Raw genomic sequence first — 21,110 nt, 5'->3', positions numbered from 1 at the left:
TGACCCTGTCTCCCGTGGCCTTCAGCGTCTCTAATACAGTGCGGCACTGACAGAATTGCCAGATGTAGCAAACAAAAAATACAGGATGCCCCAGTAAGTTTGAATTTAAGATAAACATGATTTTCAGTGCAAGCATGCCTCGTGCAATAGCTGAGCATCCTGGATTTTATCTGGCAGCCCTAGGCACAGCACAGACACAGGTCTGCCAGGGAAGCCCTCTGCCTTCTTACTAGGACGCCCCGGAGAAACTCACACAAAGACAGGACAGCTCCAAGCTAATTGCCTCACTGCCCGTGGCTTGCAGATAATGAGGAACTGCCTCTGTGGTGTTTTTCCATATGTAAGACCCAGAGTAACAGTGATCCAGGCCAGGCGCGGTGGCTCACACCTGTAATCCCAGCACTTTGGGAGGCCGAGGCAGGAGGATCACCTTAGGTCAGGGGTTCAAGACCAGCCTGACCAACACGGAGGAACCCTGTCCCCGGGTGTGGTGGTGCATGCCTGTAATCCCACCCACTTGGAAGGCTGAGGCAGGATAATCGCTTGAACCCAGGAGGTGGAGGTTGCGGTGAGCCGAGATCGCAACACTGCATTCCAGCCTGGGCAACAAGAGCAAGACTCCATCCCAAAAGAAAAAAAACCAAACAAACTCTGATCCAAGGTACAAAGTTCTAGGTCACAAACGAGCAGTATAAGAGGAGAAGGAAGCAGCCGCAACCCCAGGAGAAATGCCCCGTAGCGATGTTCAACTCCTCAAATTAGACGTGGAAAATCCGTCACTAGCTGTGTTGCTCTCACTAAGTCACTGAAACACCTCAGAGCCCAGCTTCATCTCTGATACAACAGAGCAATAACACTGCCTAGTAATTCCCAAATAACACCATTTTAAAGAGCTGGTCTCAGTTGCCAGGGAATAGGCTTTCCCAGATCCCTGTGTGTAAGGAGCACTTGTAATAAATGGTGTCATTGACCCAGGGCCAGGTCTTCCAGAGCGGGAATGTCGTTTGGGTCATAGCTCCTGGTGACTCTCAAGAGCAAGTCTTTCTGGCTGTCTCGTGGTTCTGCTGCTTCTGGACTCTTCAGCCTTATGCTGTTTCCCTGACAACAGCTCGAGCGTCTGCTCCTTCCGAATGATGGGGCTGGATACAGAACTCTGGGCTCCAAACCGAAATCATCTGAGAAATGACCGGCTTGGGCAGACACTCTCCACAATACTTCCTGATTCTATGTTGTCCTGGAGACAAAACCTCCCCCAAAGAACCTGTTCTGATCCAAGTCACTATACTTCAGGTTCAAGCTTCAAGGCGAGCATTGGGCGAAGGCACCAGGGCCCTAATCTAATCACCCATGACGAGGTTTGCAGGATAATGTAATAAAAAGCATCAAACCTTACTGAGAAGGCACTATCTGTGGCAGGCTCTTTAGAAGGGGGTGGTGGGCACAGTGAGTGCTTCAAACTCTACAGATCATTTCATATTCCACCTCCGACCTCCACGCACAGCTTCAAAGAACTCCCATCCTACCCACTCCAGTGATCACACGCACCCAGCAGGTGCAGACATTCAAACTGTCATTTCTCAGTGGTGGAAAGTAGAATACTTCTGGATCTTCAAAGAATAAGAGGATTTTCAAGTTTGAAGTTATCTTAGAAATTGTACAGATGAGTAAACTGAAGTCCAGAGAGGAGGCTACATAGTTAATGTGATCTCATGAGTCAAGACCCCAACCCCATGGACTGCTTCCCCGCCCCGGCTCTTATGTACCTCAAAACTATCACGTATGCCAAACGTCTCCTCTCCAGAGTTGACTGAACTGCTATGCCTATCCCAGTCATTTAGGTTTTCCCACTTAAGAATGAAATAAATAAGTAAATGGTAGGAGTGAAAGTGGGGAGGAGAGGTGGGAGGAAGATTATTTACGTTTACAGTCTCTTTAGGACCACGCTCCTATGCAGACTGGAAGCTTAGGCAAAAATTTCCTTCTTTGTTTAGTACAGACTTTGCCAACCCCCAACCTTGCACTTGGAAAACAAGCAGCAGCCATTTATGGGCCGTCGTCATTCTGATGAATGATGTCAGCTGCCTCTGCTCCCTAAGTGCTTATGTCCTCCCTGACCCTTGATCTAAGGCAATTAAGAAAAGCAATAAAATCATGAGAGCTCACTTTTGATCAATGCATTCCGGCCAGAGGGAGATCAGGTTGTCCTTACAGACTATCTATAATTAGACTGGATTTGGAATTTGGACTGCCACAACAAGTAGAAAAAAAGCATAGTTTTAAATCAGCATCTCAGAAGAAACTAGAGGGATCTAAAAGCAGTGAAGAGAATGAAGACTGAAATACGTAAAAATAAGATGATCACGACACTGTGCAAGTAGCCAGGTGAGTAGTTAGTTAACTAACTTCCACAAAGGAGGGCTGGTACTTGGAGGTCACCAGAATATTCTTCTAACCCAACCAAGCAAAAATGGTGAAAGGAAATAAGGTATTCTCTCGTATACTTGGGGTTCCCTTGCCCATCATATTACTTGGAGATCCCATAAGGCTACAAAATGAACATATATATATTCCAACTATATATATATATATATATATATATATATGTACTTTGGAGACTGATTTTATATATATATATAATATACTAGATTATATATGATATATATATCTAATAATGGAGGAGAGAGATTTTATGTCTATAATCTTACATATATGATTATATATATAAATTATATTTTATATTTATATATAAAACTATATATAACTCTCTATATTTTTATATATAGATATATAAATATATATTGTTATATTATATATATTTATATAGTTTTATATATAAATATATAATCTATAATCTATAAATATATATAATATAAATATATAAATTTATATAATATATATAATTTATTATATATATTTATATTATAAATATATTTATAATAAATTCATAACATATTCATATGTTTATTATAAATATATTTATAATAAATTCATAATATATTTATAAATTTATTATATATGTAATATATATTATATATAAATATATATTTATAGTATAAATATAAATAAATATAAAAATATAAATAATATATTATATATATATATGTAGAGAGAGAGACAGAGTTTGCTCTTGTTGCCCAGGCTGGAGTGCAATGACATGATGTTGACTCACTGCAACCTCTGCCTGCTGGGTTTAAGTGATTCTCCTGCCTCAGCCTCCCAAGTAACTGGGATTACCAGCATGCACCACCATGCCCAGTTATTTTTTTTTTTTTGTATTTTTAGTAGAGACAGGGTTTCATCATATTGGTCAGGCTGGTCTTGAACTCCTGACCTCAGATGATCCACCTGTCTCGGCCTCCCAAAGTGCTGGGATTACAGGTGTGAGCCACTGCACCTGGTCTGAACATACTTTCAACAACTTTATTGAGGTATGACTTATGTATACAACTGCATTCATTTAAAGTATCCAAATCTCCAAATCCAAGTGACTCTGAAAAAAAAGAAGAAAAAATAAAGTATGTATGTAACTCAATGAGTTTTGAAAGCTGTATATTCATCCTCCCTCCATCCTTCTCCCTCGGAGAAACACTCATCTGTTTCTGTTGCTATGGATGAGTTTGCATTTCCTGAAACTTTAGATAAATGGACACGTGATGTGTCCTCTGTTGTTTGTGGCTTCTTTCACCCAGAATCATCACTTTGAAATCCCTCTACGTCACTTATGTATCCATAGATTGTTCTTTTTTTATTGCTGAATAGTCAGTAGTCTGTTGTATTGGTGATGGATGTTGGAGTGTTTCCATGTTTTGGCTATTATGGATAAAGCTGCCATGAACATTTGTGTGGACACGCTGTCATCTCTCTTAGGTAAAAACCTAGCTGCTGAATTGCTGCGTCATGCAATAGACGCATACTTAGCTTTATAGGAAACTGTAGGCTGGGCATGGTGGCTCACACCTGTAATCCCAGCACTTTAGGAGGCCAACGCAGGCAAATCATCCGAGGTCGGGAGTTTGAGACCAGTCTGGCCAACATGGCAAAATGCCATCTCTACTAAAACTACAAAAAATTAGCCAGGCATGGTGGTGGGCACCTGTAATCCCAGCCACTCAGGAGACTGAGGCAGGAAGAATCACTTGAACCCAGGAGGTGGAGGTTGCAGTAAGCTCAGATAGTGCCACTGCACTCCAGCCTGGGTGGCAGAGTAAGACTGTCCCACCCCCCACACACAAAAAAAGAAACTGCCAAAGTGCTTTCCAAAGCGGGTGTATGATTTCATATTCCCACTAGTTGTCTAGGATAATTCATTCTTCCATATCCTCACCAATACTTGGTAATGCCAGTCTCTGTGTGTTAAAATATACATAGCATCAAATTTGCCATTTTAACCATTTTTAAGTGTACAACTCAGTGGCATTAAGTATATTCAATGTTGCACAACCCTCCATCACCACCATCAGTTTTCTAAATTTTTTTTTGAGATGGAGTTTCCCTCTAGCAGGCTGGAGTTCAATGGCGCGATATCCGTTAACTGCAACCTCTGCCTCCTGGTTCACGTCATTCTCCTGCCTCAGCCTCCCGAGTAACTGGCATTACAGGTATGCGCCACCACGCCTGGCTAATTTTGTGTTTTTAGTAGAGATGGGGTTTCTCCATGTTGGTCAGGCCGGTCCCCAACTCCCAACGTCAGGTGATCTGCCCGCCTCGGCCTCCCAAAGTGCTGGGAATTGCAGGCATGAGCCACCCACCACGTCCAGCCATACTTTCTAAAATGTTTTATCATCCCAAACTGAAACACTATGACAAGTGATAAGTCTCCATTTCCTTGTTCCTCCAGCCTCTGGTGACCTTTAATTTACATTTTGTTTCTTTTATTTTGCCTAGTATAGATATTCCTGTAAGTTAAATCATACGATATTTGTATCTGGCTTATTTCAGTTAGCATAACATGTTTTCAAGATTCATTCATGCTGTAACACATATCATTTCATTATTCTCATTGTGGTTTTGATTTGTATTTTCCTGATGACCAACGATGCTGACCATCTTTTCAGGTGTTATTGGCCATTGTGTATCTCCTTGGAATATATGTGGATTTAAGTCCTTTCTCATTATTTCTTTTTTATTGAGTGAGCTCTTCATATGCTCTGCATGACTCTGTGTATGTTTGTCTTTTTGTTGAGTGGGTTCTTCATAACCCTTATTATGATGTAATTTGCAAGTTCTTCCTATTCTTTGGGTTGTCTTCATTTTCTTGATAATGTTCTTTAATGCACCTTTTAAAAAAATTGTGATGACATGTAATTTACCTATGTTATTTATGCTTTTGGTGTCATACTTAAGAATCCACTGCCAAATCCACATTTATGGAGATTTATTTTTATATTTTCTTCAGAGTTTTATGGATTTAGCCTTTATTTAGGTCATTGATCAGACTTGACACATCCACAAAAAATAAACTAGCCAAAGGTGTGTGGGTTTATTTCTGGAGTGTCAATTTTATTCCCTTGTTCTATATGTCTATTCTGATATCAGTACCACACCGATATGGCTACTGTGTCTCCGCAGAAAGTTTTGAAATTGGGAAGTGTGAGTCCTCTGACTTTTTCAAGGTGATTTTGGCTATTTGGGCCCTCTTGTAACGTCCTATATATTTGAAAATTGACTTTTCCATTCTTGCAGTAAAAGGCTGTTGGAAATCTGACAGGGATTAAATTTATAGATTGCTATGGATGGTACTGACATCTTAACAATATTGTCTTTCTGTACATAAACATGGGTTAGCTTCCTATTTATTCAAGGCTTCATCAAAGTGAGGCAGGATAGGCAGTCAAGGAAGTGACCATGTTTTTGGGACACAACCACCCTGGCGACCATACAATCGATACAATAAGCCTCAGCATTCACCTTGCAACTGAGCTTATTCAAGCAAAGCTATCTTCAGTAGGGACTTTCCCTTCAAGAGGGCAAGTGCGTTTTGATTTTGCCTGTCCTCAAACTGACGCTTTGCCCATTATAATAGTAAAATACACACCCCTGAGTAGAGATTTAAGATGCTAATGAGATGTGCAATGTATGAACAAGCATATGCAGCTACCGTGCCCGTGCACCCAGAACGCCACCCAGAACATGGTTACTACCAACACCTTCCCATCTCCTTATGAATAATGTAACGCTCCCACAAAGGGAGCCTCCCTAGTGCCAGGCTTTGCTGTCTTGCCCTAGGAGCAGCCCGCCCTGAATTTTCTCTCAGGGCGAACTGTCTGTTCCGCACCTAACTTTCAAAATATTCTCTTTTTTTATTGGCAATACATTGCTCTATGTTGCACTTCTTTTGCTGTGTATCGCGTTTAAATTTTTTTTTTTTTTTTTTTTTTTTTGAGTTGGAATCTTGTTCTGTTGCCCAGGCTGGAGTGCAATGGCACAATCTCAGCTCACTGCAACCTCCACCTCCCGGGTTCAAGCAATTCTCTTGCCTCAACTTCCTGAGTAGCTGGGATTACAGGCACCCGCCACCATGCCCAGCTAATTTTTGTATTTTTAGTAGAACCAGGGTTTCACCATGTTGGCCAGGCTGGTCTTGAACTCCTGACCTCATTATCCGCCCGCCTTGGCCTCTCAAAGTGTTGGGGTTATAGGTGTGAGCCATTGAGCCTGGCCTAAATTCTTGTAAACCAAGAAGACAAGAACCAAGGTATTACATCAGCTGTTGACAAAACTTTTGTAGTTTTTTTTGTTTGTTTTTCTTTTTGCAATAAAATCTCGTTTTTAATGTACAAGTCTTTCACCTCCTTGGCTACATCTATTCCTAGGTATTTTATTCTTTTAGACGCTATGGTAATTGGAACTGATTTCTTAATGTCCTTTTTGAATGGTTAATTGCTGGTATATAGAAACAACCGGTTTGTGTGTATTTATCTTGTACTCTGACACTTTGCTGAATTCGTTTACCAGCTAGAGTAGCTTTCTTGTGAATTTTTGGGTCTTCCTCTATATAGGAATATGTCGTCTGTGAATAGTGTGACTTCTTTTTCTCCAAGGATGCCATCTTAGTCTGTTTTGTGCTGCTGTCACAGAATACCACAAACTGGGCATTTTATAATGAACACAAATTTACTGGCTGATAGTTCTGGAGCCTGCGAAGTCCAAGATTGAGGGGCTGGTGTCTGGCTTCTTGCTGCATCATTCCATGGTAGAAGGACAAAGAAAAGGCGAGAGACAGAGCAAGAGCTCAATTCTGCAGGCTCAAGACCTCTTACAACTGGCATTAATTCATTCATGAAGGTGGAGCCCTTAAGACCCAAACACCTCCCAACGCTACTGCATTGGAGATTAAATTTCTAACACAAGCTTTTTGGGGGACACATTAAAATGACAGCAGATGCCTTTTACGTTTTTCTTGTCTAATTTCTCTGGTTAGAATTTCCAGTACTATATTGAATAGCAGTGGGAAGGTAAGCATCCTTGTCTTGTTCCTGATTTAAGGGTGAAGCTTTTAGTGTTTCACCACTATGATGTCAGCTGCGGGTTTGCCACAAATACCTTTTATTATGTTGAGGAAATTCTTCTATTGCTAGTTTATTGAGAGTTTTGTTTTTAATCATGGAAGGATGTTAAAGGCCTTTTCTGTATCTATTGAGATAATCGTGTTATTTCTTTCTTCTTTCCTTTTCTTTTGAGACAGGTTCTTGCCAGGTGCGGTGGCTCACGCCTGTAATCCCAGCACTTTGGGAGGCTGAGATGGGCAGATCACCTGAGGTCGGAGTTCAAGACCAGTCTGACCAACATGGAGAAACCCTGTCTCTACTAAAAATACAAAATGAGACGGGCATGGTGGCGCATGCCAGTAATGCCAGTTACTCGGGGGGCTGAGGCAGGAGAACTGCTTGAACCCAGGAGGCGGAGTTTGCCAAAATCGTACCATTGTACTCCAACCCGGGCAACAAGAGTGAAACTACATCTAAGAAAAAAAAAAAAAAAAAAGAAGAGAGAGGCTGGGTCTCATTGTTACAGGCTGGAGTGTAGTGGTATGATCATAGCTCACTGGATTTGTGGACTCAAGTGATCTTCCTGCCTCAGCCTCCCAAAGTGCTAGTATTACAAGTGTGAGCCATCACACCCAGCCTCAAATTACAATTTTCTAAAAGCTTAAAAAAACCCATAAATATCACAAAATTCTAGAAAAATTACTTATTATTAATAGTTATAGAGCTCTATGATACTCTTTTTGGCTGCATACACTTTGATCACTTTTTCATAAGACAATGATTATACAATATCACTTTCTATTGGGATAATGAAAAGATATTTCCTCTAACATTGTTGACTCAAATTTGTTTTTATTGAAAATTTAGAAACATTTCAGTGTCTCAACTAACTCTTGGTGATTCAATGTCTCCTTTTGTTTGAGACAGGATCTCTTTCTGTCACCCAGGCTGGAGTGCAGTGGCACAATCATAGCTCACTGTAATCTTGAACTCCTGGGCTCAAGTGATCTTTCTGCCTCAGCCTCCCAAAGTGCCGGGATTACAGGCATAATCCACCACACTTGGCCTGTGGCACTAATTCAGTCTTCAAGTTAGAAGTGTAAGTCCTCTGGTTTTGTTCTGACAATCTCATTGGCTACCTTCTAGGTCACCTGCATCTTCACACAAACGTTAAATTTTTAACCTGTTAATTTATTTCTCTCTGTGTTTTTCAGACAGAATCTCGCTATGTAGTGTAGACCAGACTTGAATGCCTGAGCTCAAGCGATCCTCTAGCCTCCAGAGTAGGTGGGAACAGAACCTGTCAATTTCTTTTAAAAAGTACTGAAATTATGATTGGAATTGTGTTAGATCTACGAATCAATTAGGGTAGAACTAACATCTTAACAATATTCCATCTTCCAACCTATGAACAGACTATATCTCTCAGTTATTTTGTTCTCCATTTCTTTCTTAATATTTTATAGACATCAGTGTACAGGTTTGTACATATTTTGTTAAATGTATAAGCATTCCAATTTGTAAGGTATTAAAGCATTACAATTTGTAAGGTATTGTAAGTGAAATAAATTTCATTTATTCATGAATTTTAAATTTCATTTTCCAATTATCCACTGCTAGTTTCCACAAACGAGGTATAGCAGGTTGTATCCTGCGACCTTGCTAAATTTGCTAATTCTAGTAGCATTTTGTAGATTCCTTCGAATTCTTTTTTTATAAACAAGTCATTTGCAAAAAGTTTGATTTTTTTCTAAATGGAGTGGCTTTTCTTTTTCTTGCTGTAGGACCCCCAGTACAATGTTGAATAGAAGTGCCCTTTCCACTGGGCACAGTGGCTCACGCCTGTAATTCCAGCACTTTGGGAGGCCGAGGCTGGTGGATCACAAAGTCAGGAGTTCAAGACCAGCCTGGCCTACATAGTGAAACCCCATCTCTACTAAAAATACAAAAATTAGCCAGGCGTCCTGGCAGGCGCCTGTAGTACCAGCTGCTTGGGAGGCTGACGCAGGAGAATCGCTTGAACCCGGGAGGCGGAGGTTGCAGTGAGCCAAGATTGTACCACTGCACTCCAGCCTGGGCAACAGAGTGAGACTCTGTCTCAAAAAAAAAAAAAAAAAAAAAAAAAAGTGCCTTTGTTCCTGATTATAGGAAGAAGAGTGTGTTTGGTCTTTCTCCATTAAGTATTTAATATTAGCTGTGAGTTTTCACAAATGCCCATTATCAAACTGAGGAAGTTCACTTAGAGTTCCACTTTGCTGAATTTTTCATCATAAATGGTGTATGGATTTAATGTGCTTTTTGATGTGATGATACGGTTTTTCTTTTAGTTTGTTAAGATGGTGAATAAATTCCATAGAGTGATTTTTTAATGTTAAACCAACATTGTATCCCTGGGTTAGATGTCCCTCGGTCATGACAGTGTATTTTCCTTTTGTATACTTTCAGGCTCGACGTACTATTTTGGTAAGGACGTTTGTGTTTAAGTTCATGCATGATACTGGTGTTAGGCTTTCTCTAACTGCCTTCGTCGGATTTTGGTATTAGGGTAATACCAGTCTCATAAAGTGATTGCAAATATTCTCTCTTTCTAAAAGAATATTCTGTAGGATTGGTATTATTTCTTACTTAAGTGACTGACAGAATTTACTTGTGATGCCTTCTGGGACCGGACTTTCCCTCGTGAGGTTTTCAATTCAGGGAAGTTCAGCTTTTCAATTTTGAGGAAGGCTCTTGCAGAGAAGCTATCCACTGCCGAAAAACCTGCCAGCCCTTCAGGTCACATGTGCTAACTAGAAGTGAAAAGCAGTAATTACTAGATAGTAATTACTAGATGTTGGCTGTGAGAAGATTCTTACCGAGCTGCTATGCAGGTGGCCTAGATAGAATTCCACTTTGATTTCTAATAGTGCTCGACACACACTAGGAAAGCTCAAGTTTCCACCCCCGTGAACAGCATGTTCCCAGGCTCTTCACTCTTATCCCCTCTGCACAAATACGTTTCCCTCAGCAGATGCTAACTCCCGAAGCTGGTACCATTTCTTGTTTCTGGAGCCCCAGCACACAGCTCGGTGCTGGGCACACTGCAGGCATTCAAATGTTTGCCAAGGTAAAGACAGTGATCAACACTGTTGCTCATGGTTCTGCACTGATCTCAGGGTAACAGACAAAAAGGTGAGTTTCTGAGGAACTCTCTGACCAGGGAGAAGAGAAGAGATGCCTATAGGTTACCATAGCTTTTCTCTCAGTAGCCTGAAGCCAGGGAGATTTAAGTAGTGACAAATTCCTTAAGGACATTTTTAACTCATTGTAGCTTATGTAGGGTTAGGACACGAGGCTCAATCAATGTTTCTTTTTGGAGTTGTTAAAACAGCAGATGGCACTAGAATTTGTACCATGAACGCTAGAATCACTCTTCCTCTTTTTGAAGACAGAGGAAACATGACAGAGTACACACTAGACTGGATTTGGGGGTTGTAAGATCTGGACTTGAGGGACGTGTGTTTACTAACCTCAGCATCAAATGAAAAAAAAAAAACGTAAAAACATGACACACCCTGCACAAAATCGTTTACAACAGTGAGCCCAAAGAAATGGACAGAGTCATGCAGATCATGTGAGCAGAAAGGTAACAACTCAGCCTCTCTTTGGAGTAGGAGCAAATGCCACAAGGCCACCTGTAGCAAAACAGGTTAATAAAGGATTTCTTCATCCTTTCCCACCTTTCTCCATCCCTACCACTCCTACCCCATATCCTCTTGCCACTCCAGCAAAACCCAATTCACATATGTCGTTCAAAATAAGCCCCTTGGGCTGGGCGCAGTGGCTCATGCCTGTAATCCCAGCACTTTGGGAGGCCAAGGTGGGGGAATCACCTGAGGTTGGGAGTTGAGTCTAGCCGGATCAACATGGTGAAACCCCATTTCTACTAAAAGTACAAAAATTAGCCGGGCATGGTGGCATGTCTGTAATCCTGGCTACTTGGGAGGCTGAGGCACGAGAATCGCTTGAACTGCAAGGCGGAGGTTGCAGTGAGCAGAGACCACGCCACTGCACTCCAGTCTGGGTGACAGCGCGAGACTCCGTCTCAAAAAAACCAAAAAATAAAAAAATAAGGCCCCTTTCAAATCTTCCAGAACATTTTTGTTTTGAAATCTAAAAGAATGAATTTGTAATATGATTTTCAGCTACTGTGTCAGGCAGACGGGGGAGGTATTTTAAAGCAGAAGAGTCTTTACTTAAGGACCTATTTGGTCTCCCCAAATAGATGACTGTCTACTTGCAGGGCCAGACCAACTTCTCAAATTACACTTTCACTTTAAAGCATCTAGGGGTTCAAATAAACTCTCTGAGACACTTTGTTGGTATAGATTTTAAGTTACAAGCTTGATTTGATACCCTCAAATACAGTTCTTAAGGAAGATTAGTTACAAATAGTTGTCAGTACTTTCAAATGACAGAAGAAATTACATTTTAGTAAAACTGGATGAATGTTTTATGTGTGAAACAACAATCCTTTCACCACCAGGTAGAGTTACTCCAGTTCATGCAATAAGTGACTATTACATTTTTTTTTTAATTGCCCTAATTTTTCTAGTTGCAATTTCATGCCTATTTTAAGTCAAAACATCACTCTGCTCCCAAGCTCACCTCCCCCTCCCTGGGAAGTGGTGAGGACACCTGTGGTTTCTCTGAGACACAACTGGGTCCCTGATTAGCGAGGTATGATCTCAACGCTTTCATCTCAGTGGTGTGAAGGTCCCCAGGAGATCCTGGGTTTCAGAAGTGTCTCTGGTGCCCCTGGGCAAATATCACACCAGAAGTTATACAGGATAGTGACCCAAGAGGTGAACAGGAGGGAAGTTTCAACTTATTTTGACATAAAATTGGCAAAAATAAGTATCACCAAATATCTGTAACTAGAAATTGAGGATAAAACAGAAGAGGTTTGTCTATCATGAGAATGTCCGTCACAGTAGAACTTGTGAACAGCTTTTATAGAACCACTTAATATAGTACCGTCAACATTTTACATATTTTACATACAATTTGAATACAAATTCTTAAAATTTATAATAGAACATTAAAATAATCTTCTAATAAAATCAGCCTTAAGTATAAGGAATCTAAATTTCAGTATCTTGTACATTTCTAAATAAATATCTTTGATCTATAACCCTTGAAAATATTACCGTTTATGGTGACGTGAGAGAGACAAGTCAAACAGTATTATAAGTGAAAATGAAACATCAATTTAAAATAAGCAAGTGTAAAAACACGATGAATTGAAATTATAGAAAATCAAAACTCTAAGTACACAGTAATTAAATATCTAGCATTGGGATAACCAAATGCATGCGCAGTAACACATTTTCAACTTACATAAAAAGCCCTTTAAAATTCACATAATCTAAATAAATAAGCAGAAACACAAAGGGAGGTACTGTGCCAGCCAGTAACAACTAGAAAGTGAGTTCTCCCTTTTTCTTTCAAATGATCTTAACAGAAAAACAGGAAACAATGACCACTTGCTAAAAAACTATAATTCATGGTTTTTTTTGTTTTTTTTTTTTAATGCTGCCTAATAAAGTCAAAGCAAGGCTTCCTAAATGTTAGACCACTATACCTTAGGTAAGGAAAGGCCACCTAACAGACAGATTTAAATAAAAATCAGACATTTGTCTATGGAAGGTATGACTGAATTTTTGTGTACGGACCCTACAACAGAAGCTAGATCAAGCCCACAGTAAGAATGCACATTCAAGCATCTGAATGCACAATCTGTGAATACTGAATTCTATATGGTGATTTCACTCACCAAAGTTTGGTTTATTTTTACATAAGATCAGGATTAAAACATCTATAGCAGGAACTGTACCTTCCTTATGTTTCCATTCTGCTTCTTAGAATCTCAGAACATAACAGGTATAACCGTTTGCTGAATTGAGTCCATCAGTTACCATTTCAGGAAACTTTGAATCCTTGCAAAACTGTTGCCTGAGACTCAAGGGGAGCTTTCGATTTTTGTCTCTAGGCCTGGGATTAATTTCTGGGTAGTTAATCAAGTTAATTGACACAAATCTGTCACAGTGTCTCATTGCAGGGTCAAGATTTCTATAATTTCATCTATTCCACAGCTGAGCCTTCTTCAAAGATTTGTGCCTGCACATCACCATTGACTTAAGAGAATAAAGATAATCTTTGCTATTCTATGTTGGGTATTTGCTTATGATAACTGCCTGAACCACCTGCGCACACACGCACACACGTGAACACACACATAATCATTTCATAAGTGGAGAACACAACTGAAGTCATGTGCAAAGCCTAAATTACACAGTTCCCAAGGTTAACTAAAAATGACACTGAAACTATAAGGTAACTCCTTTTGATTACACAAAGGAGCTGATTGCGTGATGGCGGAAAGCAATTTCTATGAACCAACAAGTGTAAACCAAAAGGCAGCTAAAAATAGTGTGGTTCCCAGACTACTCTGTTTAACTCTGCTCAGGGTACCTCATTACATTAGGAGGCAGTGAGGAGGAGATGGGTATGCTCTCCCAAGATCATTCCTGCCATCCACAATGCTTAGATCGATATTGGCCTCATTATGTGGATGATTCTAACAGAGTTCCTCTGGATTGCCACTTAAAGTTGCTATTTCTGATGTCCTTGGTTTCTAACAGAGGGGAAGGGGGAATGTTACAGAACTCCTGAAGTAAAAACTGTTGAGAAAGTTTCGCATCTTTCATTCTCACTGCCAGCATGTCTGTCTCTGGATGTTGCTAGGAGAGGTAGATCCAGTGTCTCAGCTCTGCCATTCCCTGCAGTAACTTAGTGTAATAGAAGTCCATGTTGTCTGCAAAGTCTGTACAAACAGGTGACTCCATGTCACCAAAACTGCAGTATAATGCAGTTCCTCCAACACTAATGAAAACCGTTGCTATGCACAGCAATATCAGCAAAATACAGGAGCCACCGCCAACTTCATCTGCAAACACAGAACAGAGTGAGGTTACGCTGTCACCAAAATGGAAATCTCAGCATCTGCTGTCTTTTCACCAATTAAGATAACTAGACATTTCTAATGTTGGTCCTCCAGGGATCGGAAGTAGTGACAGAAAACTCATGCTCCTAATGACTCTACAAAGACCTACCTATTAACTGCCAAAAAGATTCATACTTGTAGAGCTTGTATGTGCTACAATTAAAACTAGCTGAAGCTCATTTATACAATGAATAGAATCACTCCACGAAAAAAAGAAAAACAGCTGATGTGGCTCATAGCATGCATTAATTAATTAATTAATTAATTAATTATTTTTTAAGAGACAAGGTCTGACTTTGTCACCCAGGCTGAAGTGCAATAGCAAGACCTTGGCTCACTGCAGCCTCAACCTCCTGGGCTCCAGTAGTCCTCCTGCCTCAGCCTCCTGAGCAGCTAGGACTACAGGCCCGTACCATCACACCTGGCTATTTATTTTTTATCTTTTGGTAGAGATGTGTGGGAGGTCTCACTATGCTGCAGAGGGTGGTCTTGAACTCCTGGCCCCAAGTAATCCACATCTCGGCCTCTCAAAGTGCTAGGATTACAGGTGTGAGCCACCATGCCCACCCTAATAGCATTATTTTACAGTACACATTACAGCCTTGCTATTCTAATACCTCTGGAGTTCACATTATGGGACTACCTTAGAGCAAAGTCAACTTAATATTAAACAATAAAATGTCTTTGGGTAGGACTTCTTTTGCATCTTTCTACATTGAAGAAAACAATTATTCTTTGGTTGAAAAAAATCTTAACAACTATTCATAATTATTATTTTTTAATTTAAAAAGACCAAAACATCTTCTGAGCTGCAGCATGATGAAGGTGCAGGGGTGCCTTCTTGGAAGGTAATTTGGCAGTATCTATTCAAATTTAAAATTAACTTATCCTCAGACTGGACAATTTTGAGAGTGAAAGACAGTGTTAACTGAATGCGATTCTGGGACAACAGGTGTAAACCAGGACTGCCTCAGGCCAACTGGGACATACAGTTTCAACACATCCCAGCACATCCACCTTTAAGAATCAGGCTAAAGATCTGCACAACAAATATCATATACACAAACTTGTTCACTGCAGCAGAGTTTGTTATAACAAAAGACTGGGAATAACTTAGTTGTTCCAGTTACAACGGAACAGTCAAACAGTCATGGCACATTTACATAACGGAACATGATGCATTTAATAGAATGAAGTAAATTTAATGTTCTTTCATTATATCTAAGACTCATGATTTTTTGCTTTATCAAACTGATTTTTTCATAATTAGCATATATTTTTATAAGAAACAAATTTTATAGAACCTAATACATACTAAATACTTTATTTAGAACATTGTAAAGTAATACATGAATATATTCTCCCTGTAAAAATGCAAACCCAAAAGCATCTTAGAATCTAAGGGACTATCTGTTTTTCTCCTGCCCAATCACATTCCCTTCCCATCCCAGAGGTAAACACTGTTAAATTTGGTGTGTGACCTTCTAGATCAAACATGTATGATTGTTTACTCTGAAATTTGCATTTTAAAATAGTTTTTTTTTTTTTTTTTTTTTTTTTGAGACAGAGTCTTGCTCTTGTTGCCCAGGCTGGAGTGCAATGGTATGATCTCGGCTCACTGCAACCTCTGCCTCCTGGGTTCAAGCAATTCTCTCACCTTAGCCTCCGGAGTAGCTGGGATTACAGGCACCTACCATTATACCCAGCTAATTTTTGTTTTACTGTAGAGATGGGGTTTCACCACGTTGGCCAGGCTGGTCTTGAACTCCTGACCTCAGGTGATCCCGCTGCCTTGGCCTCCCAAAGTGCTGGGATTACAGGCATGAGCCACTGCACCTGGTCTAAAATAGTCTACACCTATATATGAAAATATGTCTTTCATAATGAAGAAATAGGATTTTTTTTTTTTTTTTGAGATGGAGTTTCGCTTGTTACCCAGGCTGGAGTGCAATGGCATGATCTCGGCTCACCGCAACCTCCGCCTCCTGGGTTCAGGCAATTCTTCTGCCTCAGCCTCCTGAGTAGCTGGGATTACAGGCACACGCCACCACGCCCAGCTAATTTTTAGTATTTTTAGTAGAGACGGGGTTTCACCATGCTGACCAGGATGGTCTCGATCTCTTGACCTCGTGATCCACCTGCCTCGGCCTCCCAAAGTGCTGGGATTACAGGCTTGAGCCACCGCGCCTGGCCGAAGAAATAGGATATTATTCAGGCTGTATTTTTTTGTTTTGGACAGTTCAATCTTTTTGCCTGCCTTTTTTTTTTTTTTTTTTTGAGATAGGGTTGTGCTCTGTCACCAAACCACACTCACTGCAGCCTCAAGCTCCCAGGTTCAAACAATCCTCCTACCTCAGCCTCCCAAGTAGCTGGGAACACAGGCACACACACCACCATGCCCTGCTAATTTTTGTATTTTTTGTAGAGAAGGAGTCTTGCCATGTTGCCCAGGCTGGTGACCTCCTGGCCTCAAGTGATCCAGGAGGAAAACCTGGGAGGAAGCTTCCCAAAGTGCTGGGATTACAGGTGTGAGCCACCACATCCAGCCTTACCTGCCTTCCTTTTTTTTTTGTTTTTTTTTTTTGAGACGGAGTTTCGCTCTTGTTACCCAGGCTGGAGTGCAATGGCGTGATCTCGGCTCACCGCAACGTCCGCCTCCTGGGCTCAGGCAATTCTCCTGCCTCAGCCTCCTGAGTAGCTGGGATTATAGGCACGCGCCACCACGCCCAGCTAATTTTTAGTATTTTTAGTAGAGACGGGGTTTCACCATGTTGACCAGGATGGTCTCGATCTCTCGACCTTGTGATCCACCCGCCTCGGCCTCCCAAACCTGCCTTTCTTAACATGATTCCTTCCCCCACCTTATCTATGTTAACAAGCTAAAGTATTTTTCTTCATTATCATATATTCAAATCCAAACATTTAAAAATAGCGTAAATATTTTAAAACATTGATTCTGTTTGTTTTATCTACATGTACTAGAACTGTCTCAATGCAACGTCCAAGGTGAGCCGCAGGTGGCTGCTGGGCACTTAACATGCAGCTGGTCCAAACTGATGGTGATACACACAGATTTTGAAGACTCAGTGTGAAAAAAAGGATGTAAAATATCTTGTTAGTAATGTTTTCATATAGATCACATTTTGAAATGATAGTTTTGATGTCCTGGGTTAAATCAAACATATTTTTAAAATTCTGACCAAGTGAGGGGGCTCCCGCCTGTGATCCCGGCACTTTGGGAGGCTGAGGTGGGTGGATCACTTAAGGTCAGCCTGGCCATCATGGTGAAACCTGTCTCTACTAAAAATACAAAAATTAGCCAGATGTGGTGGTGAATGCCTGTAATCCCAGTTACTCAGGAGGCGGACACACAAGAATTGCTTGAACCCAGGAGGCAGCGGTTGTAGCAAGCCAAGATTGTACCACTGCACTCCAGCCTGGGTGACAGAGTGAGACTCCATCTCAAATAAAATAAATAATAAAATGAAATTCACTTCACCTATTTCCTTTCACTTTAACATGGCTACTGCAAAACTGAAAATCATGTAGGTGCCTCACATTATATTTCCAGTGGATAGCAATTGTTTAGAGGAGAAGAACTGGCCCTTTTAGGAAGATTTTGGCAGAAGGTGAGGTTTTTGAAAACATCGTGAAAGCCACAGAGCTTAGAAACAAACCGGGCGTGGTGGCTCAAGCCTGTAATCCCAGCACTTTGGGAGGCCGAGGCGGGTGGATCACGAGGTCAAGAGATTGAGACCATCCTGGTCAACATGGTGAAACCCCGTCTCTACTAAAAATACAAAAAATTAGCTGGGCATAGTGGCGCGTGCCTGTAATCCCAGCTACTCAGGAGGCTGAGGCAGGAGAATTGCCTGAACCCAGGAGGCGGAGGTTGCGGTGAGCCGAGATCGCGCCATTGCACTCCAGCCTGGGTAACAAGAGCGAAACTCTGTCTCAAAAAAAAAAAAAAAAAAAAAGAAACAAACCAACACAATCAACATTTACATGTGGTTTTATAATTCTCAGAATGAATTTATATACATTATCTGACATGCCTTCGAGGAGGGACAGACGGCCAGATGCTTTTCTCCCTATTTTAAAGATGATAGAACTGAGTCTCCTACAAGTCAAGTGACTTGGTTTAAGATGAGGTGGCTACAAAGTGAACTGGAGACTGTGAGTCCCAAACCCAGGGCTCCTCCTGCTGAGCAATGATTTGGTCGAATGAGTGCAAACAGAAGTGAGCCCTTATCTGGAGAAGACTGAGAGTCACGAGCAAGGTGCAGAAGTAAAACCAGGGGTTAGAACATTATTTATATGGCCCCCTAAAAGTGAAAAGCTTTTTAACTGTAAAAATGCAGAAACCTCTACTGTTACCACTCACGTCACACCTAGAAAGCACACCTAAACACTCACCCTGTTGTTGTAGCAATGCAGTCGCTTTATGAAGATGAGAAGCCTACTGACAGGTTCTGGGAGACCTTTCCCTTTACTCTTATTTACCTACACCTTAGATAAACGTATCTGCAACCACAAAAGGCAGCACTGTTTGCTATAAAATGTCACCACCTCATGCTAGACCAAATCAGAGCCTTAAGTATAATAGGCCCAGGAGGAAAAAGTCAAACAATAAAAATGGTGTTAAATTGTTGCTCTTAAGTCACTCTTTTCTATAGAATGAAGAATAAATCAACGAAGACAATATTCATAAATATTTTCCACAATAAAGGATTATTAATTGTCCACTGAAAAGAAGACAAGCCAGGCCTGGTGGCTCATGCCTGTAATCCCACTTTGGGAGGCCGTGGCGGGTGGATCACTTGAGGCCAGTAGTTTGAGACTAGCCTGGCCAACATGGCAAAACTCCGTTTCTACTAAAAATACAAAAAACTAGCCAGGCGTGGTGGTACTTGTCTGTAATCCCAGCTACTCAGGAGGCTGAGGCACTAGAATTGCTTGAACCTGGGAGGCAGAAATTGCAGTGGGCCAAGATTGCGCCACTGCACTCCAGCCTGGGCAACAGAGCAAGACTATCTTAAAAAAAGAAAAAAAAGAAAAAAATAGCAGACTCACACAAAAAGTGCTAAAGAAGGAAACTGAAATAAGCTCTCAATGTTGACTATCTATGGAATAGGGAGGCCACAGGTTGAATTCTGCAACTTGATCACTTATTTAAGCATGTAAAGATTCAGAAATGATTTAGATGGTAGTTTGATTTTGTAAGTTTCTCCCTTAGAAGGTAAAGCAACCAAGTTGCCATATTCTTTTATTTATTTATATTTATCTTTTGGGAAGGAGTCTTAATCCGTTGCCCAGGCTGAAGTGCCGTGGCATGATCTTGGCTCATTGTAAACTTTGCCTCCCAGGTTCAAGTGATTGTTCTGCTTCAGTCTCCTGAGTAGCTGGGACCAGAGGCGCGAACCACCACACTCGCTAATTTTTGTATTTTTAGTCAAGGTAGGGTTTCACCATGTTGGCCAGGCTGGTCTTGAACTCCTGACCTCAAGTGATCTGACTGCCATATTCTTTTACATACCCTGTTAGTAACATCACATTGTACACTAACTCATCCTTTCATTAAACAGTGCCAAGCAGTTTACCTTGATCCAGGTTATCATCTATTTCTTGGAACCTCACTCTTCGCTTAGATGGTTTCTGCTGCATTTGGGCAGGGTGATCTCCTACAGAATCATTCCTCTTCTTTAATATTGAGACCAATCCTTCAGCAGGAACAACCTGTCAGAAATGATGAGAATCATTTGTTCTATTAAAGTGGGACATCTCAATGATATTCCACATGCAGCTATAAAAAGGCTAATTCAACAGATACTTGAATTTTTGTAGGAGTATCCAATTCCTGTAGAAAAAAAATCATCAAAATCAAACAGAATAAACCTTGCACTTCTGTGCAGATGACTGAGAAACACAAAAGTCTAAAACCTTGATTTCTTTTTTTTTTTTTTTTTGAGACGGAGTTTCTCTCTTGCTACCCAGGCTGGAGTGCAATGGCGCGATCTCGGCTCACCGCAACCTCCGCCTCCTGGGTTCAGGCAATTCTCCTGCCTCAGCCTCCTGAGTAGCTGGGATTACAGGCACGCACCACCATGCCCAGCTATTTTTTTTTGTATTTTTAGTAGAGACGGGGTTTCACCATGTTGACCAAGATGGTCTCGATCTCTTGACCTTGTGATCCACCCGCCTCGGCCTCCCAAAGTGCTGGGATTACAGGCTTGAGCCACCGCGCCCGGCCAACCTTGATTTCTTTTTTCAACCCCTGAACTGATTCCCGGGACAGGCAGTGTGAAGCGTTCAGCCGACTGGAAACCAGAACACCTTGCTTTGTAGATTGACTTCCCTGTTACTGGTAAAATGATCACCGACAGTCCCCTCTTTGCTTAGTCATTAGGACTGGATTTTGCTTTACAATGGATGCTTATAATCCACCACTGCTTTTTCATTCATCAGCAATTTTAAACTAATGAACATATGAAACTTAAAATACATCTGGATACCAAGCTTTTGACATCAAAGTGTTGTCCTCAGTTTCTCCGAGAAACTGCATTTACAAAATAATGCTC

At 41.0% G+C, this 21,110-nt stretch overlaps 1 protein-coding gene across 5 annotated transcripts in view; it reads right to left on the bottom strand.

Moving 5' to 3' along the window:
• Nucleotides 1–11,855: 11,855 nt before the first annotated feature.
• CNST (consortin, connexin sorting protein) overlaps nt 11,856–21,110 on the bottom strand; it is a 94,875-nt gene continuing 85,620 nt past the window's right edge. For all 5 annotated transcript variants that reach the window (XM_074385440.1, XM_039464255.2, XM_074385441.1 and 2 more), the window contains 2 exons: nt 20,133–20,268; nt 11,856–14,475 (listed from right to left, as the gene is read on the bottom strand). In XM_074385440.1, coding sequence (XP_074241541.1) covers nt 14,270–14,475; nt 20,133–20,268 — 342 coding nt within the window. In that variant the 3' untranslated portion in view covers nt 11,856–14,269. The remainder of the gene's footprint in view (nt 14,476–20,132; nt 20,269–21,110) is intronic.

Source organism: Saimiri boliviensis, chromosome 14, assembly GCF_048565385.1.
Source record: "Saimiri boliviensis isolate mSaiBol1 chromosome 14, mSaiBol1.pri, whole genome shotgun sequence".
NCBI lineage: Eukaryota > Metazoa > Chordata > Mammalia > Primates > Cebidae > Saimiri > Saimiri boliviensis.
This window is presented reverse-complemented; position numbering and strand designations above follow the sequence as displayed.